Below are 24,502 nucleotides of genomic sequence, written 5' to 3' on the forward strand. Positions count from 1 at the left end.
CTTCAAACAGTGGGAACGAGCTCGTATAAGGGGAAGTGTTATTAGGAGTAAAGCGGTTTGGGAGACAAAAAAAGCCCCCAGTACTTGCCCCCTCCACCTAGACTGAGCTGCAAATCTGGTAAATCACTGGACCTGGGTGTCAACGTTGGTAGACGTCAGAGTTGATGAAGCTGACTGAGGACTTCTCCAGAGCGATTTGCCGTGGCTCTAATGCACGTTGCTGGCTTTTTGCTTGCCCACGACTAGTGAGTCCTTGTGTAGGGTCCTGAACAAGAAAAGCTGTCTCTCTTAAGCGTCTGCAATCAGAAAGGTGTTCTTGGGGGTGTCTGCTACCTATTTTTTTAGGTAACTCGCAAGAAACAAAGTGGCCTTCCTCTTGCAGTTATCACACTCCCCCACCGTGCTCAGGGTCTTTTCCCAGGCCTTTTCCCAGACTACAAACTGGAGCCATCTCCATAGCTAGAGACTAAGTCAGGGGCAGCACAGGGAGCGAGACTCGCTAAAATCGAGGAAAAGGGGGGGAGGGAGGGAGGGGGGAGCGGGAAACAACAACAACAAAAACCCCACCGTAAAACACCAACGAAACCCCAACCAAAAAAAATCCTGAATGTTAGGTTACTGGAGAAAGAGAAAGAAATGTTCAGCTTAAAGCAAATAAGCCAGATCCCTGTTTTACAAAGCTGAGGTCATTTGGGAGGTACTCTGGAGCTGTTTGGAGGGGGGAGGATTATGGTTGTTAGTATTCTTTGCATTATGTTATCTAAATGTAAATTCCTGTCTCTGATGTAACATCCTAGTTAGAGCCTAGAATTTATGAACCAAACAAAGGATGAAATGTGAAAAAGTTGAGAAGAAAAATCTGCAGCTCTGTCTTTGTGTAATTCTTACTGAGAGCTGATATAAATGGAAGACAAATCAAAGGCAACAATAGCGCCGCACATTTTATCTCACACCCTGTGATGCATATTAGTGTTGTTTCCTATTGTGAGCCAGAAAGAACATTTACAATTTTAGAAAACACTGCATAATGGCTCTCTGCAAGGAAGAGAAGCAAGCGTATGACTGCCAGTACTGACAGTTGCTTTTTCCTGGCCTGCAAAATTGCTTTTCTGGAAGCTCTGTTGCGGGCAAAATTTTTCTACCCCACACTGTGAATTTTGAATTTGGTCTTAAAATTTTCTCCAAGAAATAGAGCAAATAAACCTCACTGATTTGGTAATCTAAATCCAGTCTGTAGCCTTGCCAGGAAATACCGGCCAAGCCGATCATCATGTGGCGATACGCTCCTACGGTGCAGATGATAACACCCAGGCTGGTGGATTACTTTTTTTTCTAAAAGCAACCCACAGGAGTCATCGTTTCCATCGTGCTTTTCAGTGGTTTGGAAATACTCTTGGCTTCATGGGAGGAGGTGAGTGTCAGGAGGACGAGTGGATATTTCAAGTGTTAAATACCAGCTACGCTATCGCTGTCTGGCTCTGCACTTCCCTCACTCCCCAAAATGTCAGTGGTAAAAGCTGATTTTTAAGACGTGCCACTGAAACAGGTAGAAGAGCACGATTGCCACCACGGAGCTGAAACGCCCGCGGTAGTAGCTAGGTTGTTCTTTTAGGCTTGTCTCGGTTTGGGAGTAGGTGGTATGCGATTCCCTCTGGCGGCACTGTGATTTGGGGATTTTGGTCCTCTCATGGCTTATTTCTATATGCTCTGTGTTCGGAGGAGGATGGGGTTATTGCCTGCTGGCATAGGGCAGCTGGAGGTTAGACCACCCCTTGCTCTGATGTAGTTCTGTTATTTCCTGGGGAAACATCTTACTCTACGTCATCATTGTAAAATTTTGCTCTTACATTCATCCAGTTATGAGCAGAAATTTAAAATGGCATCCACGCTTACGAGGTAATATAGCATTTGCAATATGTTTGCTTTCCCTCCCGTTCCTTTGAGGCTGGCTGGTGTTGACTCACTCGCTGCCGTAGAGGAGGATGCCAGGCTTTCACCAGAGAAATGGGGGCAGCAATCAGCATTAACGACATCCTCCGACAGCGGAAGCCGCACGAATCTCGAGAAGCCAGATTTCAGCGATGGCTTCTCTCCACGGGGCGCGAGGCGCTTCCCAAGCAGAATGGGGAGCGTTGCCTTGGGTAACAGATCCAGCACCGCCATCTATCACATGGCTATTCCCTTCTTTACAGAGGGAAAACAACCCCCAGCCATTTGTTTATGAAAAATTGCTTACTGCTCTTGAACGTAAATATATACACACAAGTGTGTCCGTGTGTGTGGTGTTTAAACATCTGTTATATTTTGATGAGTCACCATCCATGTCCAAAACAACAGCCCTGAGAAGTGGAACAGGTGAGGCGCTCAGTAGCAAAATGAGTCCTTTATAGCAGATTTGTGTTTATCATCATGTAGTTAAAGCTGACTGTAAAATTTTGGCTTTGAAGGAGTCAGAGCAGAGCTCATTTAAAAAAAAAAAAGGGTACAGTTCTTTAATTGTTTTTGAAAAATGATCATTATTGAACATGTGTCTCGATAGGGGACAAAGATATGATAAGTATCACCTGGAAGGTCTTTGTTATTGAGCGCTGCCAATGACCGCTTCTTTGGAAGCAAATGAGTTTTATGTTATGTTCGGCTTGGTTTTAGGAAGCTAACAGGTTTCTAAAAATTCAAACAGAGTGCTCGGTCGGGACGTGATGAGCCTTTAGAAACGCAAGTACTCCTTCCAAAGAGCAAGACGTTTCAGCTGGGTGTGTTGTATACTCTACCAAGTTTTTATTGAGATTTGGTTTTTTTGGTGTTTGGGCTTTTTTAATTAATTTTTATTTTTCATGCTGGGTGTTGTATCTTTATATCACAAAATGTTTGAAAATTACAGCGTACCTGTAAGGTTACATCTATTAGCAAACCTTTGTTGAATTTCATGCGCCTTTCCTTGTTGTGAATATTCTGTTTTATTTTAAGCTGCAAAATTTAGGTTGGGGTCTCTGGATAAATAACAGGGAAGAGTCTTTCTCCCACGCTGCGTATTGTTACTGCCTTTCAGGTAGATCCATACACCCTCCTTATTTACCCTTCTGCTGCTATTCCCTGCTACTTTTGAAGCTCATTCTTCATATACTTGGCAATAGTCTCCTTGAAAAGGAATTGAACAGAATATTTTCCAAGGCTACTCTTTGACTCAGCAGCAATCTCTTTCAGAAGCAGTGACCCCAGAAATAAATGGTTGCAGCCATAAGGGTGAGCAGCCCCGCCTGTACGTTATCAGAAACTCAGGCGAAGCCTCCTTTTGTCCTGTGCGGATGGCGTGCTTTTTGACCCCATCGTCCTCTGTGCTGTAGCCAGGGAACGAGGACTTCGTAAAAGATGAGTGTGCTTGTCTGACAGGAACTTTTCTAACTTCCAGTTCTTGGGCAATTTGCTATTTGTGTCCTCTCAGGTTCTTACCCTCTCCCTCCCCACCCTTTCCTTATAATTTTTTTTATAGATACTGTTTCTATTCGCACCCAGCACCCACCTAGTTCTCACGCAGCTGCTCGGGGCTGAGGACTGGCACGGTGTCTTCTGTTTGGCGCGGCCCCTTTGGAGGGAAACGGAAAGCTTCTTTCCCTTTTCTGAAATAGCGTGGCGTCCTGACAAATCTGGCCTACTTAGGAGATCCAGGACCTCTTTGCTTTCACAGTCTATTGCTTTGCTGCGGTTGCCTCGAGATCATTTGAAATGCTCAGCAAATACAGTGAATGCGAGATTGAAATGGAATAGAGGCACAGTCCGTACTGATGGAAAATCCAGCAGCAGCACGAGCTATTAAGTTGTTCATGATGGAGGGGAAAGCAAGGCCTATTAAAGCCATTGGATTCCTGGATCGGTTCTTCAAAATTAAGGACCGAGTCCTTCACCCCAGATTAGTGGTGCAAAGAGGAATTAAACTTGCTGTACAAGGACAGCTGGAGGCAGACTAGGTACGTGGTAATGAGCACGGTGAGTGTGCAGAGAAAATAATGTTGTGATGGGAGTGGAGGTGCAGGTATCATTCTGGCAGCCGGCGGTCGTTCAGCAGGCTTGCTTCCGTGGCCGCGGAATTAGAAGAACATTTCTGAATGCCCAACGTCGTTCCCCCTGGTGAAAGCTGAGCCTTAGGAGACCTGGAGATTTCCTGCGGCTTACGCGAAAGGGTCCTCCAGTGCTGTAATTCCTCACACCTACGCAGCTTTTTAGGATCAGGAGGCTAGTGATCAGGAACTGAATCAAATCACTTAAGAGTTTCATAAACGGTTGAAGGTAGCAGGGAAAATGACAGAATGGGAAAGAAAGGTAAATAATCATGCCATTTCTATTCATCCAGAAACCCTTCACTTTTCATAATACCGCTGAGCATGCTATCTGCCTTATTTGTAGGCAGGGAGATGGAGCACAGAGGCTTTGGAAGCTGTTCGGGACAGGTGATCTCCCAGTTTGAATACAACCAGGCAATATTTTAGTTGTGTTAACAGCCAGCGATTGAGGAATGCGATGAAAGCTTCTGGGTGCTCCATTTCAGATATTCCGTGCTGCAGGCTTCTTCTCTGATGAGAGGTTTCAGAGAAAGAGCGTCTGGAAAACAGCAACGTGGCCTCTTAGAGACAGCTAAGGCTTCTTCAGAATAAAAAAATTCAAAAAGGGCTTTCCTTAAAACGATATGCCCTTGTATTCATCAAGAGCCTGCTGTGTGCAGGTTTATCCTGTTGTTACAGAGAGACAAAAGATACAAAGAGCTCCTGATGGGCATTAGCGATTTTAGAGACGCCCAATTTGTATGGGTCTTACAGACCGTATTGCTGAGAGACAATCCTCACTACCCTCCCATTCCCACCTTTAGGGAAGAGGAGGCATAATGAGATTTAGTAACAGTATGTTTAATAAAGGGCTGGAAGGGGATAGGGATAAGCGGATCTTAGACACTTTTAAATCGCGTTAAAAAAATTTGCGGTTCAGCTTGAGCTGGAAATAACAGCGGCTGGAAGCAGCGCGATGCTTTAGGTACAGTTGCGTGCACAAACACAGAGAGCTGAGATGATGCACGCTACGCTGGAAGGGTGGGGAGCTTCATTGCGCTGGGTTACTCTGGGAGACAAAGCCAAAATGCCAAAAGGGAGGGTAAACGCTCCATTTAAAGATGAAGGGGCTGCAACGTGAATCCTGACAGCCCACGCGTTGCATGAAGAAATGATGCTCAATGCCTTCGAAAGCCTGGCAAAGCTAGCGTCCTGGCCAGCACACCTTCCTCTGAAATCTGCATCCTTGAGTTTTCTTTTCATCTCTATGGTGCCTAATTGCTGGGGGTTTTTTTGATCGAGGTAGAATATTCCTGATTTAACAGACGGAGATGTTTGTTGTTAACAAAGCCACGCTGAATAGCAAGAGGCACCTTTGCAGCAGTGCCATTCCTGCAGGCTCGGCGCTGTCGTGCTCAACCTGTGCGTTGCAGAAGGATAGCGAGGGGGAAAACTGCCTGCCGATTTCAACGTAACGAAGTACAGACGCACCGCGGTTGCTGTGTTTGTTTCGGAGCCCCGAGAGCAGCAGGTTGGGTGGTTTTGCATGTAGACCCGTACAAGAAGACGGCATAGATCTTTTGCGTGGTAGAATCTGGTCTGGTTAAAAGGGTCAGTCATCCCAGATGGAGGTGTCGACCCGGAGTCAAACTGAGCCCTTGTATCACGGACGGCTTCAGTTTCTAAGTGAAACAGCATTTATAATGCTACTAAAATACAGCGGTAAACAAAATACATGAAGGCTTGACAGTCACATTAGCAAAGAGCTACGGTGAAGTGACTGCGAAGAAGGAAAAAACAGCTCTGGCTATTTGCAGAGCAAGAAAAATGGAACTGGTTTTGACAGATAACACAATGCAGCTGTGGGTCAGAAGAGCTTTGTCTGGTTTTGTTGCTGCAGATGAAAAATGGTGCCTTCAAATTTTAACCAGAGAAATTTGGATTTTAACGAGCCTCCGTCTCTTGGAATCTCCCAATTAGGGGAAGCGTATTTACAGCTAAACTCAAAATAATAAATTTTATTCAGTGGGTATGAATCAGGGAAATCTGAATCGTTCAGAATAGCTGCAATGTGGTTTTCATATTGCATAATGACAGAGGTGATTTTTTTCAAAGTATATAACATGAGTAGAAGCAAATGCTCTACAAATAATTTACGACTAATGAATTTTCCCTGGTTGCAAATTGTCCATGGGCAGGATAGTATTTTATTGGAATTCCTGTGACAACACCCAAAACTGCTGGGCAGACATGTGTCGGGAATAATGACCTTGCCATTTTGCCTGTAAAAATAGAAGTAGTTGTCTGGACTGTTGTATTTATTGATAACCTGTTCTTCCTCCTCCAATATTCAGAATGATCTTAGGGCCAGGATTTCCCACTGAGTTGCAAGACTTCTCAAATTGGGGAATTTTTAAGATCTAAGTTAACTTGATGTTGCCCGATTGCACTGACAGAACTCACGTATCCATGAAATCTGTTCTTCTGGTTGTCTTAAAGCTAGTCTACGACCTTATAACAAGCTAGGAGCTAATAGCAGAAATCCAGATTCCCGATTCAGAGCCCGCTTGACAATCCCTTACCCACACCTGGTGCGAGGACTCTGCCAAGGCTGGTCTCGAAGGCCGGGCTCTGCCGAGAGAGCCCCGTCTCCCAGGCTCCCTCGATAGTCAGCAAAGAGAAATAAACTCCCTTAAGGGGGGCAGCGCAGAGCAGAAACCCAGTTCAGGTGCCTTCCAGGAATGATTCATCGATTCTAGGGAGACCACGGTGGGATTTTGCTTTGAATTACCTGGGAGAGGAGGCTGCCTCTCTCTCCTGATTACAAAAGCGCTCTTCAGTACACAGCAAAGCCTTCCTGATGATCAGGTAAAAATGAGTTTTATGGATTGCTCTGTGTTACAGCTTCTAAGCCTGCATAGTTGCCTGCTTTTATTGCTTGAAATAGATGTAAACCTTGTGCAAAGGGAGGAGGAGGAGGGAGGAGGGTTCCACTTTTTACTTATTAGGATTTATCGGGGCGTGGAGAATAGATGTCTGACCTCTGTGCTCGGGCACTTTTAAAATTTATGCTAATGTACCGACAACCGCCGCATCTTCATGTTAATCTTGTGAATCGTACGTGAATCTGGAGCCACGTTTCTCTAGAGAAAGAACAGTGTATTAGCTGTAACCACGTGGAACTATTGACGGATTGTGACTATAAAGGAGAAAAAAGACGAAATAACCGTACAGAGATTTCTATCTTCCTGGTATATACTTGTCTTATGCATTTCAAAAGGCTGGGAGCCATCCTTGCCCGCGCCAGAAGCCTGTTGTCGCTTAGTGCTAGGCTGGTTGCGTAACCAGCCTGCAAAGGGTTCAGGTAACGAGCTCTGTCAGGAGCGCAATTGGAAATGGTAATTGAAATTGAAAGTGGTATCTCCCGGGCTCCCTCCCGTTCGGTAACTCTCAGCTCCTGCTCGGAGGCCCGAAATACCTCGCTTGTCTCTGCTCTAACCTGAAGCAATCAAAACAAGGGGATGAGGGGAGGCCTCTAGAATAAATTGGTTGTCAAGGTGGTTCTGGTATTGATCGAGTTCTGCTGTTTATGTGAAATGGGCTCATTTCTGTGTGGCACTCGGTTTTACTGCACGGTGGGGAAGAAGCTTTTTGGATAATACCCTTTCCACATGCACATGGCAGCATAGGGAATGCTCCTGTCCCCCACCCACAATAATAGCAAGGGAAGAAATGAAGATTTATATTAACTGAGTTTGAAAGTCTTCCCAAAAAATGGGACGATATAACGTGCAAGCCTCCTCCTAGGGTTTGCGGTGGTGCTTGGCTTTGCTAAGGTTTAAAGTATCTTCTGCCTTGTTTGTCCCTGAACATTGTTTCCCACTATCATTTTCTTGCTGACGATATCCAACAATCAACATACGCTATAAACCCCCCCCCGATACGGCCATAATCCCCTCCTAGAAGGGATGGGGAATCAGGTATTCAGACTTGGAAAGAAGGTGAAAAAGCAGAACATGCATTAGTGCTCTTCTGACAATGTTTATGGCCCTAAACCTCTCGAAAAGTAACTTTGCAAATTTGCTGCTGCTGCTGTTACTCTTTCCAGCCTCTCTCTAGGGCTGCCCACCCTGAGAGGCGAACCCGTAGCTTTTGGTGTTGAGGGCCTTCAATACCTTCTGCTTTCGTCCCTGCAATGGCAGCCCTCATTAGCACGTGTGCACGCGTGTGCACACGCACACACGCATGCATATGCACAAACTGTCTTCTCTTTAATTAGGCTCTGTCTTCACCTAGCGCCGTGCCAATAATCCTTTGCACCTGTCAGCTCCATGAGAGATTTCTGAAATTGCAAGCGAGAAACCTTTCGGCAGCGTAGTGAAGCCAGGCGTGACGGCTAGTTAATGGGAGATCTTGGGACAGGGCCTGGGAACTTCACGCGGGCATCTTTAGGAGCTGACAACGGGAGAGCGACTAGGTATCTCTAGCTGTTAGAGAAACTGGGAGCCAAGGCGTAACCTGTCGTATCCTGTCGTATCGTATCTGCTTTATATGGTTAATAGACGGTGTTTTAGAGGAGGCAAAGTCGGATTCAGAGGCATCAGCTGCCGGTCGGAGTGCATTGCTGTTTAACAGGGATCCCAAATCCCTGCGTCAGACATCTGAGTGTCTGGGTGGCAAGGGCTGCGTCCGCTGCAGGCTGCGCTCGCGGTGGCACAGTTGATTTTCCAAAATTTTGCTTTTCGTAGAGCTGCTTCCCCCAGCTAATCAAAATGTAGCACAACCTGAATTTCAGTGTATCTTCCTGATTAATCAATCAGTGCTTTCATAGTCACCCAAATTTCATATTGATTTTGCTAGGAGAAGTCAGGCAGGGATTTTGAACGTACGTTCTCAGCCTTGTACTTGACGAGTTCCTGCCGCGTGCACGTGCTTCCACGACGAGGTGACCTGGGTTTATCCTTTGCGTGAGCCAAAAAGAGCCGCGGGCGAGCGCTGGGAAAGCTTAGGCCTGTTGGTGCGTAAGAAACCTCAGGAGAAAACCACGCTCGTTCTCCTGAATTCCCCGGAGAAGCATCAGGGATTTGACGCACCCGCAAAGGGGCCATCTCAGGCATTCGCTGACATGCGGGGTTCGCAGTCACAGATGTTTACAGGTATTTTGTTTGTTTGTACGCGGAGATGATTTTAAACCGGTGAGGAAGAGGTGGAGCTGGTGATACGATGATCCACTGAAGGATTTCTGCAGTAGAAGTAAGATCTGTTGAAATGATGGGTGACATGTCCATCACTGTAAAGTCATCCATCGTGCTTTCCCCCGTGCTCGCTGAGATGGCTAATTGAGCTTTCCGGTGGCTATTTTTTTGTTGATTTCTGTATGTGCTGGGTCCTTGTTTTAGCATTTCGATGCTTGGTAGGACCATAGGTAGTGCGCTGGAAGTTGCCTGTGAGAATAGCATTGCCAACATAGCGAGCACAGAGGAGACTAAAATCTCCGTGACAACGTATTGGCTTGCAGATACGATTAGAAGGAAAAACTGGCTGAAAACTTCAGTGGTAGATACATGTTTATGGACAAAATAACTGTAGTGCACTGAAATGCATTAAAAAAAACCCACTCTAGCCTTCCACAGAAAGGGGAAGGAGGTGTTTGTGGGACTGGGAACGTTTAATTTCTGTTGCTGAAGAGGTAAATGATTTCAGCTTAAGAGTAAACCATTTTTGAGATGTCTCTGTCCTTGCTACACTTTGCTGTCTCGTAATAACCGCCCAAATGTCTGCATCACTTAGCAACCGATAGCTTGACATCCTGTAGTTCAACCACAGGATAGGTGCAACAGGCTTTAGAGCGGCCACAAAAGTAGAGAAGTAGCGTGACGGAAATTAACTAAAAATTGGCTTCTCGGCACTCTAAATGGCAGAATAGTAGGAGAACTGTGTACGGAACAGCAAAAGCACTCTTTTTTTCCATTTCAAATATTGTTAGGAGATTGAATCTAAGCTTCTAGACAAGCCTGAAGCAGAAGAGGTAAAAATGTTGAGTTACAGTGATAAAACGCATTTTTCTAAATTCAAATTCTGGTTTGTGTCTGACTGCCTGGTGTATTTGAACTCTCACTGTATCTATTTTTATTCTGCTAGCTAGAGAAACTTTATAAGTGTGATTACGTCCCCATCATATATTGCATTTCATGAGCAGAAGGGATTCTTCAAAAATGATGAGAAAAGAATGGCAGGGAGGCAGAAGCACACACCGTGATGTGGTTTTAACAATCCCAGTTAGAAAAGAGTGCACATTGCTACAAATATTCAAGCAATTATTTTCAAGCCATGTTCCCCCCCCTATATCCTCTGCCCTTTTCTCTAATGGCTGCCACTATACAGCAGCAGAGTCTATAAAGGTAAGAGCATGCCAGAAGAAAAAGGAAAAAAACGGGCATAGAGAGTCTGAGAATTATACGTTAATCGGATACTGTAAGTATTGATTTTTCTCCTTCTTTGGCTTGTCTTACAGGGATGGAAGGGAAAGAGGAAACTTCTGTGGAGCCTGTGAAAGTTGACCTCGCATGTGAAGCAGCAGACGTTTCAAATAAGGATGGTATGTTTTTCTGATATTTTAATTGTCCTGAGGTGGATACGAAGCATGTCTTTCTGGGCTTTGTTTGTACACTTCCCTCCAAAAATAGCAGTTATATTTATAGTCTCTTCAGCTGAGTCTTCTTGAGAGTTTACACGATCTCTTCTGTCTTGGAAGTCTAGTGGAAGTACCTTTCAGGGCCATAGCCCTGCTTTTCTAGTTGACTGGATTTACGTGTTCAATCGGTACGTTCAATTTGCTTGCCTTTTAACTGAACAATATTTTAGGCCCACTGTAATTTTGGTCTGGATATCAAATTGGCCAAGATGTGTGTGGTCTCACACAGGAGTCAGAAGATGATATTTTGAAAATTTCTGTGCTAGTGCCCAACTCCATCGTGGGGCAAGCGTTGGCCGTATAACCACTCTGAACTCATACGCTGGCCGCCTCCTAGCTCGGAGCTGATTTCCCTTCCTCCTCCTCCTCCTCCTCCTCCTCCTCCTCCTCCTCCTCCTCCTCCTCCTCCTTCAGAGTCCCTGCGTAGCTCAGTCCGGCAGCAGATGGAAGTGCTCTCCCTAGAACATTTACTAATGATAAAACTGTCACGATTTGGTGACCCAGCAGCAGTTGCAGTCAGGTTTGTGGACATTATCAACCCGAATCTCCTGACTTGGAAATGAAATTTTTTGTTATGGACCTCAGTGAGCAGATGACCCAGCTGTCTGGCAAAGTCCCGGCAAGGGCCGAGTACCAGGATGCTGCGCCAGCTCTGCGGTGCCTAACGTAGGCGTGAACAACAACAACAACAACAACAAAATTGGCTTTCTAGGCTCTTCCTGTGTGTAAAGAAATACCGGATGGAATCAGTGTCCTGGTGCTTAGGTTTTGGTGAGGCAGACCCTTTATCCTCTGGATAGGCTCTTATAGTTTAACAAAGCTATAGAAGGGGCTTTCTTGGTTTTTACCGAAAAGGCAGTGCTTTTGGAATTGGGGTTCCAGTCTCTGTTTTATTATCGTGAAGTGGACCCCTCTCTGTAGCACAGACTGATTTTTGATTCCTCCTTTAACCTCTTCAGCACTGACATAGTATAAATTCAAGGCACACTTTTTTACATCTCAAAGACAAAACAATTATATTCTTTTTGATATTAGTTATACAAAGAATCTAATGCTGACTTCTTTTCTCTGATGTGAGATCGTGCTGCTGCATTTGAATCGACGGCTGATTTAGATACTGGCCTGTAGGGAAGTTTTTGCAAGCACAGGAAAAGCAAGCGTGCATAATGGCTTTTCTTTTTTTTTTTTAAAAATACTGGAGATTATGCTATTACTAGTAAGTGTGCAGAATAAAGCCAAACCAGCCTTCTCTCCTCATCCTCTGAACAAACAAACCAAAAAGTCATAGTCACATTAAAATATTTGAATTTCGAATCCCTGGAATGGCGTGGGCTACTTAGTGAAAACAAATCCAAATTTACTAAAAGAATATCTTAAGGGATTTCCCACTGGAAAGAAAAGCGATCGTATAGCTCTTGTAATGTGTGCTGTAGCGTAGCGCAGCACAGCTGGATCAGCTGACAGCTTCTGAAATGATGATCTTGATCGGTTTCTTTGTTTCAAATCTTGCTTATCTTGTAAGGTCTTCTACATATAACTCATCTTGTAACTTCCTTTTCTGTGAACTTTTGAAGTTATATGAAAGGACAGGAAAAGGGTGTTTGCTAAGGCTGCAGAAAAGTACTCTGCTGCTCAGGGAAGTCTTCATTTCTCTACAGCTTAAGTTGCTATTGGGATTATATTACAGGGTGCTTTTTCTTGTGGACGTATGTTACATGTTTAAAAAAATCAGAACAGAGGAAGGATCAAACTCCCCGTGCTCTGTTTTATCTAAAGGGTTAAGTTTTGCTGAAAAAAGGCCCTAAGATTTTTAAATGTACTGGGTACTAGTTGAGATTAAACAACAAAAAAAACGAAAAACGTTCCCTTTGACAGTAATTTTTATGTAAATTGCCTATTTTTCTCTGGTCCCCTTCCTTCCGCCCCAGGAGAGCTCATCGCTTCACAGCTGAAAGCACAAGCATATATCACCAGGTACCCCTTGGCGGCCCGGCTCTCGTGTTTTAATTTCATGTACCGTGTCACAGCGAAAAGTGCTTTAGAAATGCAGAGAGTTTAGACAGCTTAGGTGGATCTCCATATTGGTTCATCTAGTGGGCAGGGCCATAATAGTGATAGATTTCAGAAATTATTATTATTTGAAAGCTGGGCGTGATTATCCGTCAGGAAAGCTGTCAGAGGGTGCGCACGTAAGCCCGAATAGAGACGTGTATACAGAGATACAGGTTGCTACGGGCAATCTCCATCGGCCACCGGAGCGAAGACCCCTGGATATTAAATTTCTTGTACCCGGGACAGATTGGCTGATTAGTATTTTTTAATGATGACAAACCCCACCTTTGGTGATTGGTTTCCTAGACGATGTTTCCCTGCTGGCAGCCTTTTTTTATTCTTCTCTTTTTTTTCTTTCTTTTTTTTTTTTATGCCACCGAAGCTTTAAAGATTACTAAGGCAGATGTTAGTTTCCAGCTGGTATTAGGCGGATCAAACTCTTCACTCCTTTCATAATGGGGTTACTCATTTGCCTTTTTTATTTCAAGCCTGTGGAAAGCTGCATCCTGACTTGCTGACACAATAGGAGAAAAGAAAAAGATGAAGGCAGTGTCAAACCTGAAATTTCTCATTTTTCTTTTTATAAGCTTGTGCGGGCTGATGCATGCGCCGTCAGCAATCTGACCTTCACGTGATTCACCAAAGCAATATAAAAGCAAGATCTGAACAGCTAACACCCTCGTGCTTTTTATGGTGTTGATGTAATATCCAAGAAACGAGTAACTACCGAGTAAACAGGTGCACGTGTTTCACCACCGCACAGCGGGTTGAATTCAAGATAGATGGTTTTCTTTCTAGGCAGTCTGGAGTTGCAGCTGAATGTGCTATAGCCAAGTTAAGTGGATGCAAGGGGGAAACGTTGTTTAGGAAGTGGCTGAAGAAATAGGTTATGTTTGCAAGTAAGAGTCTGACCGAGCTCCTCTTTAAATGAAGACGGTAATATTTTGGTGTCATCTGCCATCCAGGTCTACAGCATAATATCCTGGGGTGGGGAAGTGCGCTCGCTCTCTCGCAGACAACTCTAAACTTGGTTCTCCAGTCTCCCGTTTGCCTGTCTTCTCTACTTAGATGCTGCGCCGTGACTCCTGGCTAGCTGACCTTTAAGCATGTAGCTTTTTTGCAGGGGAGAGGCGGGATGCCTTGCTGCCGACACACATCCACCGGGTCAGCCGCGACTGCGGCGCTTTGATGGATGTGAACTATTTGCTGGGTTATTTCTTCTCCTCTTAAGGGGAACTTGCTTGCTTTTGGGGGAAAATCCTTCCCTGGTCATAGTTTGAGAGCTGCTAAGCAGCTCACAGATTGAGGGAGGAGGTGCAGGCTTCCCCAACAGGCCAAAATTTAAGGGAAAACAGACAGAGAGAGTGCAGAGGAATGTCCGTTTCCATTGCACGGTAATGTCCATTTCTGGCCTAAAAAGCCCCGCGTGAAGCTGCGGAAGGGGGAATAGGTAAAACTGAATTTAGGACACGTGCAGCCTCCTTGAACTTCAGGTGCTTTACTGAGCTGCTGGCTGTTGTAGCGTATTACGGTCGGTGCAAAAAGACCGCTAACGTAAGTTAGCAGTTTAACGCCTCTAAAAACATTGTTTAGCAGGGAAAAGGCCAGTTTTGGCTTGCGATGCGATCAGATGTAACGTGCCCAGGGCTAACAACGTCTTTCTGACACTAACTGGTGCTGGGAGGCAACGAGGGCTGTGAGTCACATCCCCACCGTACCCGGTGGCAGCTCTTCCATCTGCTCTTGCGGTAGGTGCTTTGCTGCCGTGTTATTTGCCGGCTAAATATAGAGGATTGTGTAGGTGGCCTCGTAGTGACGTCTGTTGTCGGGGTTCACCCGGTGGTCTGCAGAAGCTTATCCTTCAGTTAGACCTGCCTGTCCTTCCCAGCGTTAATGCAAAGAGCCGAGCTTAGTCACAAACACATAGGAAAAAGCTAATAATGAAACCTGCCGGTGCCTTAGCGCTTGCGAGCCGCCTCCTCGCTGCGGCGTGCACGGCGGATGCTTTTAGCGCCGCTGATGCAGGATGCCTGGCTGCCATTTCCACTGCAAAACAGTGGGACTCGGTGATTCCTCTTGCTTCCCTGCTGGCAGGGGCTCCAGGTCCCACGCCTCCGCCGGAGCTTCCCCGTGCTTTTGCGTTGCCCTTAAAGCATTCCCGGGTGGTTTACAATTTGACCGCCTCTGTGTAACGTGCTATCAGCATTGACGGACGGGGGTCAACTGCTCGTAGCCGTAAAAAAAACGGAAGGGGAAGGAGGCGTACTCATCTGGGATGCTGATGGAGCCTAACCTCAGGTTTCAAATCAAGCTTTGGTTTTGCACATCTCTGTAGAACGTGAGTGGAAGCCTCATGGTATTTTCAGAAAACCCAGCCAGTGAAACTGGCTGGCATAATGAGGCTGAGAAAGGCTGCTGTCGTCAGTGCGCAGCAGCCTTCCCTTAATGATTTTTTATTAAGCATCCTGTCTTTGCTATGCAAATGTGCGTAAAGAATACAACATCGCTAAATGCGATGTGCATCAGAGCTCCGTAATCAGGAGCGGATACTTTTCTTATTATTCATTGCATACATCCAGGAAGCCATTACGGTATCTGTTCTGCATATGGATGATGAATAATTTACAAATAATTCATCAAAACCCTAACAGGTGTATTGACGTGATATTGACTCAGAAAGAGATCGTACTGCCTGGCTGGCAGTAGCATGGTTATTGATTTTTGGCTTTTTCCCCGCCCCCCCTCCCATCTTCCCTTAGTTTCCAAATCTCCCATTCAGGTTTAAGGTTTTTCCCCGTCACCCACGTCAAATGACTCGTAATCTGCAGTTGATACCACAACATAAAGCAAGTTTAAAGAAAGGAAACAAAGTCTTAATATAAATGGCTCCATTCAAATTCATTGCAGAACAAATACTAATCTTAAAAATGCATGTGCTGAAGTAACGCTTTTATATTTAGCCTAGATAGGACTGATGACACCTGCCATAGTTTAATTGATATTTTTGACAAAGGTCACGCTGAAATGAGTTTAAGCCTTCTATTTAAATTATTTCTTATTTTTTACTAATTTTAAATGGAAAAAAAAAAAAAGATTGGTTTTTGTAAACGGATAGTACACGAGCGAACTAGTATGTGTGGGAGCATAGTGATGTTGCCCCTGAATCCTCTCCTAGGCTCCAGCAATTTGCAGTTCGAGGACGCCCGGAGGCAGCGGCAGCATCTCTGTAACTGGAGATGGATCCGCGTTCGGCCCACAGCTCAGCCCCGGGTCTTGCCGGGGACTTTGTCAGAAGCCTGCGGATGTTCAAATCACAGGATCGAGACCCCTTAGCCCAACGAAACTCCAGATCACCCTTTGGAGATACCTGTATCTCTGCCTGTGGCCTACAGAAACGGAGGAGGGTCCTTGAGCCCTTGAGCTGGGCGCCTCGGTTGGGCGCCAAAGTCAAACGGGATGCGTGCGGACCAAAGGGAAAATTTAGATCCGGAGGCTTGCGTTTGTAGCGATGCTGAAGCCTACACCCTGGCAGGACTGCTCATCAGGGTTTCCATGGAACCACAGGTTAGGATGGCTGGCCTAAGAGACCTTTTTGCAGATTTACGGCGTAGAATTTTTAATGCGATAAATGTTCCCTTTGGGTTAGAAGCGGTTATTACTCGATGTGATAAACTTAACAAGTGTCATGAATAGAATTTGATGACTGTCTCGTTTTGTTTTCAGCTGAAATGAACAGTCAAGTTGAAAGTATAAATGATCCTACGGAAACAGAGCGGGAAGCTTAAGTAACAGGTAAGACCTTTATGGCTATTTTTTCCCCCCATTTTCCATTCAGTTTCTGTTTGAAAACTTGCTTTAAAAGGTAGAATTTCAAAAAAAAAAAAAAAAAAGAGGAGGAAGACAGAATACAAAGGAAAAGAAACTGTCTAATATGGCCCATATTACGCCAAAAAATGAAAACATCCAGTAGACTTGATTTGTCAAGTAAATATTATAGAAGCAGTCTGCAACTGTAATGGATTTAGGCAGTTCACGGTCTTAGATCATCAGAAGGCAAGATAGCACTGAGATAAGGAACAGAAGAGGGACCGAGTGAACAATTTTTGGCGTGGCTTAGGAAAATGACAGGCAATTTACACCGGTTGGAACCGAGTTCAGTTCTGCACGATCTGTATTCTGGGAACAACAGGTTCACGTCACGAGGGGTTTATTGCCCTTGGCTCTCTGATGCCTAACGTCACTTGTAGCAATACCACTGAAAAACAAGGCAAAGTCAGCGAGCTGCCTTCTGGAGCTCTGCCGCCTTTCGGAGCTTTTTATGGCTTCATACGATAAATGATAGTGCTATGGCAGGAGCGTGCAATCGTTGTTGTTGCGGCAGAGTTCGTCGTAGGCATAAACAGCCTCGCCCCTAGATAAAAATGAATAATTTGGTAGGAAGACAGAAGGCCGAGGCTCATCCCCAATTACAAGAAGCGGTTGCCATTTCTCCCTCGGAAGTAGTTTTTAAGCGTTAATGCGCACCGCTTCCTTTGGCGTAGGGTTATCGTGAGATGCCAATATCACGTACAGCAAGATGCGTTATTTATGCTTGTAATGGGATTTCGTGTAGCTCAAGACCAAATATAGCGGCTTTACGACGGCAGCAGCTGTATCACAGAGATTTAAAATACAAAGTCTTATTACTGAGCGTAGCCCTTTGTCCTTGTCAGCATATAGACGATGTGCTGCCGTACTGCTGGAGTGAGAAACAGGCCTGATGGGGTCCCTGGTAAAAAGTACTGAAGCAAAACTAGAAGGCACCCTCGCCGTTAAAATACGGCTTCCACAACTTTTCCTTCCCCCTCCCCTAGCTTCTGGTTGTATGTTCTGTTCAATCAAAAAAGGAAGAGGAACTAATGAAATCCTCGCTGTTAAAAATATGTGGAAAGGTTAATATCCTTCCTCAGTTTAAAAAAATGGATCTGATGATTATTACTGCTTTCACACAGCCTGTAGGAAGTCTGTGTTTCACGCTGCATTTTCCTATGGAAAATGAATATCTGTGAATGTTTTGGGCTGGAGTTGTTCTGACTGTACGAAGGCAGAGTTCACAGGAATAAGACCGCAATTAGCAATCAATTAATAAATCTCTTCAATTCCACTGCAAGAGCTGGCTCTGCTGGCGCCTTTCTGAAGCAAAGGAGCCCAAGCCGGGGCGCACCGTGTCTTGCCCAGCGTTTTAATGGCATGCGCAGGATTAGAAGCAGGCATCGAATCCTTCACGGCTCTCTATCGAAGTCCTCTCGACCCTGTTGCCGCTGTTTTAATTGCAAGGAGCGGGTCACCAGGGAGGACCGATCAGCCTGTTAAACTTCAAAGGGTCTCGCTAGGGTCTTTCAGAGCCAAGGAGATTCCTTTGCTTACTATGTTTAGTATTTTAATGTGTTGTTTTTAATATATGTTCTGTGGTCTAGCACCAAAGCACTCGCCAGAGCTGGGGGTCTCTGATATCAAGCTAGGTGGCACGGTGCTATGGAAAACCAAGAAACCCTAATGCGCACGGTTAATTTGCTATAGAGATAATAGCGGCTGTTATATAGAAACTGTGTGACACATACACGTGCTGCGCGTGTGACGGAAGGCATCTTTGCTAGAAAGATGAGACCTGGGTTCTGTGCAGACATTTGAAATTTTGCCTTTCTTCTCCCCCCCTTTCCTTTCTTTTCCTTCTCCCCTGCTGCAGCAAAGGAAGGATACAGGAGAAGAGAGACCCGAGGAAACCCGACGGGCAGGCGCTGACATCCTACAGCATCATTCTTGGCAGAAAAGAGCACGCAGAGATGCTCTGCGGGTTGGGAGGGAGGGAGCTTTGGGGAAATGACTCTTTGCTTTAATTTCTCTTTGTTCTTCATTGCATTTTGTTCTGTAAGCCTGTTGGAAAGAAACATAACTTCCCAGTTCTAACAATGTTTTGCAATTATTCCTGCAATTACAACAGTTTCTTCTGAACTGTGAGTCCCTGTCTTATATTGGGTCTCTTTTCCTCCTGCATTGTATCATCAGTAGCCTGTTTGCAGGCCCACCCCTTTTCTAGCATCTTTATCTTCTTTCCCAGTTATGGTACTGTCTGCAGGCAACCGAAACCAGGACAGCGAGCCAGTTTATTCTCCTCCCCCCACTCTCCCCCACCCCCCCTTTTTTTTAAACTGTTCCCTAGGATATAAATGGAGATTTTCTTCGAGAACATGAACTGCCACAAAGGATTATAATCCGCATACACTGATAAACAGCCGCCCTCCTTGTGCTAGGGATTTGAAAGACTAGACGCTCCAAAATCTCAGAAATATTGATAGAGACAGCCCTGCACATTGCCCGCCTCCAGGCTTGTCGATCGGCAGCTCCTGCCAGCAGGTCGCCATGTCCGAACCCTGGCTGCTAGAAGAGACGCTGGCCGGATTCCCTTGAGTCCATGCTGGAAGCGGAGTTTGGTCTCTATCATACCGATGCCTCGGGATCGCCCGTGGCTCTGCCCTTTGCCTTTCTCTTTGGCATGGGAAAGCTAAACCGTGACCGGCCTACGCCGTGCCACGTCCCTCTGTGGGTCCTACACGCGAATAACGCGTGTGGCCTCGAACAGCCGGCGCCCCAAATCAGTCCTGCTCTTTTCCGGTTAGTTCCACGCACCTCAAAATCAGTGCCGTAAGTATGACCTTTGAGCGCAGGTAGGCAACAGATATTTCCTCGAGCCTGCGAGTGACAGAGGATAACAGGCACTCTGCATTCAAGGCACCTTAAAAACGGCTCCTGGCTTTAACAACTTCACACTGTATCTTGTGTGAGCCCTCATTATATTTTCTACTGCATATGCATGGTTTCTTTTTTTTAATTTAAAAAAAAAAAAAGCAATTAACAGTTATTTGGATAAGAATGTCTCACCATATGTCAATTGTTCTGCCAGCAAATGCTGCGCTGAAATTTTTAGAAAAGGAACAAAAGGGTTTCACATACATTTCCCAACCGTGCTGTAACTGAAACCGATAGATAATACACTCAATGGAAGAGCGCACAACCTGTGTCCAGGGTGTGGTGTGCTACAAACTGTATTTTAAAATGCTGCTGATAATAATTTGATCCTTTTAAGCAAAGTAATTGATTCTGGTTCCCCCCCCCCGCCCCCAAATATACATGAATCCCAAAATAGTTATTTACTAGCTGGCCAAAAAAAAAGTATCTCTGTCTTCCTGCGATCTGGGTTTATCCCAGCTAGAGTAGGTTTGGGCATAAATCGTCTGCTGGTGTAACAGCGAGTCAAACGTGGCCCTAACGCACTTAGCGCCGGCTACGGCAGTTGATGGCTGCCGTTAGCTGCAGGTTAATTCAAAAGGGTGTCAGGACAAACAAGGATTAGAAAGGAAAACAAGAAAAGCCCCAGATTTCGCCCGGAGCGTACGGCCCCTAGAAAGGCAGCCCCCTGTCTCCCTATGTGCAGCTCCAGCATGTTTGCTTGTGGTGGGATCAGAAGAGTATTTCCATGTGCCAGCTCCTGTGGTGTTTTAACCCAGGTGACGCTAGCACCGGAGAAGATCTCGAGGAGCTTCTTCGTCACCCGTTTGTCCTGGAGGTCGGTGGATGCATAACTCTGAATTGGATCGACTGCGGAAGGAGTAAACGAGCTGATGTAAGCTTGTGAATTGGGTTTATAATATTGCTAAGTTTACCTAAATTTGCTAGATACCACTCCTCTGGCCCTTGTTCTCCTCAGAGCACCCTTGGAGGGACTCCCTGCTCCCTTTGAGGTGTCTCTGCTGCTTTTCTTTCCCGTCCCTGGGGTCATGCTTGACAGAGCGTGTCTTTTGGGACATGGATTTTTTTTTTTTCTCTCCGCTGTTCCTTCACCTTGTTTCCAGCTGATTGCAGTTTTGCAGTGGGAGGCCTTGCGGGTAGTACCTCTACACGGTGCGCGTCCCCTATGTTTCTGTATATTTTCCGTACCGGGTGATTTTGATTGAAACGGCCTGTCATAATAGGTGGGGCAGGAGTGGATAAATACCTCAGGAGGAAGAGGAATAAATGCGTTGGGTGTCTCTCCTCTCAGTTCCCCTTTTGTGCGGTCGCTGTGAAAAGACCAGGATTGAAGGGCTCCCTCCGTCTAGGTAAGTGAGGGAACCGGCCCCGCAGGGCCGGGAATGAACCCGGCGAGCTCGACTTTGAGCTGTGCGAAATGTCGAGGAGATCCGAGGCGGCCAGGTCCTCAGCCGGGGTGAACTGAGCTCCACAGAGCTGCGATAACTGCAGTCAATGCAGTATCTGGTCCCCCGAGCCTAGCTCTGCTCTTGTTTCCGTCGTGCTCGCCCATTGGCAACGTTAACGGAGCTGTAGGCTGCCATTATCCGCGTATCGGATGTCCCTCTCGCCATCGCCAGCCTCGGTTTTAGCGAGGGAGCCAAAGGGAGAGCCCCGCAGGAGGCTGGCTGCCGAGGTGTGACGGTTCAGCAAGGAGACAAAGACTCCTTAAACTCCTTGTGAAGACCGACCGATAGTTAAAAAAAAAAATTAACTGCAAAGATGCGTCACATTAGACGCTCTCTAACCCCCGACAGTAATTTCATTGCACTTTTCATTTAACCTTGGTCCTAGAACAGCAAGCGAGTCTTTGAAACCACGAACCGTTTGCCCAACTGTGCAGTGACAAAGCGTGAAGCCCAGGTAGGAAGTGTAACGCAAGGAAACGTAGGAGCTGATTAAGTCCTTACAGGACAATTTGCAGCTGTGTCCATATCTATCTTTCTTCAGGAGGGTTTTGGTTTGAGTTGTTGGCGTGTTTCACTAGTCGTAAAGTGAGGATAATTTGGCAGCGTGAGTTCTTCAGCTGAGTTAGTAGTTGAGGCTGGACCCGTGCCCCTCGATGCCCACTCTTGCGGGAGCTGGTTTTGTAGAAAAGCAAGCATCAGACCGAGAATCGCCCCACAGGGATCTATGTCAAGGATTTTGGTTTAAACCCGAAATGTGTTTGCAGTAGGTGGCGTAAAAGGAATAGCAGCCCTCTGGTGCTGATGTTTGCATACAAAGTATCGGGCTCTGCTTGATTGTTGTTTCTCCCGTGTCTGAAAGTGCTCATCCGTACCGTTAGGCACGATATTCCTCGGGCTGGTGACTGCTCCGATGACGAATGGGTTTCCTTCCGTACAGACATCCAAAGGGGATGTTTGAGACATAGTCTCTAATAATGGGTCACACGTTCACTGCAGCTAATTGCCAGTCTTTCTATAAAGCACTGAGAAAGCCTCTCTGTGAATTAACACTGTTCTGCTTTAGGCACTTGAATAAAAATATTACAAAAAAAAAAAACCAAAAACCTTTTCTCTATATGCAGTGCATGCTGGCTTTGCTTTTAAAATGACAAACCTAACAGAGTATGTGGATCTATTTTCTCGGGGAATAGGGGTTTTTATCATATGATTCATCCAGGATTTGCCTTACCCTGACATTTGTGATATAAAGGAAAGTTTTAAAAAAATTAAAAAAAATTAAAAATTAAAAAAGGTAATTTTCTCAATCCAAAAATATGTTTTTACTTCAATGCAAAGAAATGTAGACTGTGCTTGCAAAATGTCTTCTAATATATCGTCTAGCAGCTCTATCGGTTAACACATGCCTCTTCCGTTACTCTGTCACTTACAGGCTGAATTTGCCTCCGAGTCTGTTATTTTTCCTTTTGTCTGTGCCACGCGTTGGAAAACTTAAAGAACCGATGCCTTCGTACGACGATGTTTGTTAAAGCGAAACGTTAATAAAGCTCGTCCTGAAGACGAGGCGATGCCGCTTGTGTGTTTGTTCCCTCCTAACCGTGCTGATCGTGCGGCGGTCGTTTCGGTTGTCGGTGTTTCAGCTTGGACGTGCGATCGCCAGCGCGCGCAGCCGGGTCCTCGTTTAAATTTATCGTTCGCTTGATGGCAGAGTCTTGTGAGAAACGGATACCTCGGAGGGATTTTTGGATGGTGTCACTGAAAGGTAAGAACGGGGACTTGGCAGCTCGGAGGGGAAAAGGTTGGTCCCATCGCTGCACCAGAGATGTTACAAAACCCGTCCCGGCAGTTGTACCGGTACTAAATCCCCAGCATCTATCATCTGTCAAAGAATACTCCCATATATATGCAATCCGCAGGTATAATAGAGAACACGCAGTGTACGCTAGATGTTATCTGCCCTTTCTGCCGTCGCTTATTTCAAGACTGAATGGGTAGAAGATGCTGCAAAAATGGAGAAGGTGGCTTTTTTCTTCCCATGGCACCGGTATAGATGAAAACACTTGTACCAACCCTGCCTTACTCTTCTTAGCCGAGGCCAAGGATTTAATCGTTGATAACTGAAGTTAGGGGGCTGGCTCTGTGTGTTCAAAGCCCTCCGAGGCATGGATTCCCTCTCTGAAATTTGACCTTTCCTTGCCTGCAACCCTTTGACTGCCGAATGGAAGAGGACAAGGCACAGGAGACGCGTGGCAGCGGGGAACGCCTGCCTTTTTGCTGGATGGAGGACCCAACTGTCATGTACGGTCTTAGTAGCGGCGAGCTAACCTGAGAAATACCAGCAATAGCTGTAACACAGCTTCTCGTTGGATTCAGTTCGTCAAGAACTCTGTTCTCACTGTATCTCGAGAACCGTACAGCCTAGAAGGAGGTGCCGGCTTTCCCCATGCTGTAGCCTCTTTCTGCTGCAAGGGAACATTTTTGACTGTGGCAGGTGTATATGTTTAAAAGGAGAAAAATAAATTCGTCTCTCCTCTAGGAGCAAGTACTGTCCGTCCCACCCTTTTTGAATAGCACAGGGTCGAGAGGAAAACCTCCGTGGTTTTGGAGGATGAAGAAGGGCATGTGTTTGAGGCTGCTCAGACCCTCGCAGCGATGGGTGTTTGTCCAGATGATGTGGATTAGGCAAAGAGCAAGTGAGTCTGCTAGGACGAGATGAGCGATAAGCTATCCTTAATTATACTCCTGTTGCTGCTGGCCAGACCGACACCTCCCCTTCCAGATCTTGTTTGGAAAAGCGGTAGCTTTGTGCCTGGGGAAGTCTTTTGCCGAGCGGATAACGGCGGCGGTCACTCTAAGTCTGCAGAAACGGAGGCCTGGTTACCGCTTTTCCTGCTCAGCCTTCTCGGAGAGATTCTCCCAGAGGAATCGGGCTGTCTTTTGGGATTTCCACGCGAACCTGCCGCTCCTCAGAGGGCTCTGTGCATGCTTTAAATTGGCTTTGATTCCTCGCCCCCCTCTCCTCTTGCACAGACGCTTCCGAAGGGATCTTTATGACCTTGATCTATCTCGTAAGGTGAAAACTGTGCTTTGGGATTTTAATTAGTCTTGGGGGTTTGGATTGGGCTTTTTTTCTTTTTTTTTGCCTGAAATAAAAGTGTCAGGAGACATTTAAATACCCTAATTTCTCGTTCCATTAGAATTATCGGCAACCCCTTAAAGTAAGTGGCAAATCACTGTTAATTTCTTTGGAATTCACTGATAAAACATTTATCGTAATGAATTCCTGTAGAAGAAAAAAAAAAAAAGAAAAAAAAAAGAGTCCTGATGAAAACACAGCCGGTGGAGGAGGTACTCGGGGAGGCTGCTCCATCTGGTGGCAGCTCAGGGCTCGTCGCTTGGGGGGTACTTCTGATTGCATGAGTCAGGTGAGGTTTCCCTCCGGTTTAAACCTACCGAGCATCACCCTCTCCTCGGTAGAAGAGCATACG

General features: G+C 45.8%; 1 protein-coding gene across 4 annotated transcripts in view; it reads left to right on the top strand.

Annotated features, from left to right (window-relative positions):
• Positions 1 to 18,618, top strand: part of MACROD2 (mono-ADP ribosylhydrolase 2) — an 898,754-nt gene extending 880,136 nt beyond the window's left edge. For all 4 annotated transcript variants that reach the window (XM_050893412.1, XM_050893413.1, XM_050893415.1 and 1 more), the window contains 3 exons: positions 10,552 to 10,635; positions 16,507 to 16,575; positions 18,509 to 18,618. In XM_050893412.1, the coding sequence (XP_050749369.1) occupies positions 10,552 to 10,635; positions 16,507 to 16,568 (146 nt within the window). In that variant the 3' untranslated portion in view covers positions 16,569 to 16,575; positions 18,509 to 18,618. The remainder of the gene's footprint in view (positions 1 to 10,551; positions 10,636 to 16,506; positions 16,576 to 18,508) is intronic.
• Positions 18,619 to 24,502: the final 5,884 nt, after the last annotated feature.

The sequence above is a fragment of the Gymnogyps californianus genome, chromosome 3, assembly GCF_018139145.2.
Source record: "Gymnogyps californianus isolate 813 chromosome 3, ASM1813914v2, whole genome shotgun sequence".
Taxonomy (NCBI): Eukaryota; Metazoa; Chordata; class Aves; order Accipitriformes; family Cathartidae; genus Gymnogyps; species Gymnogyps californianus.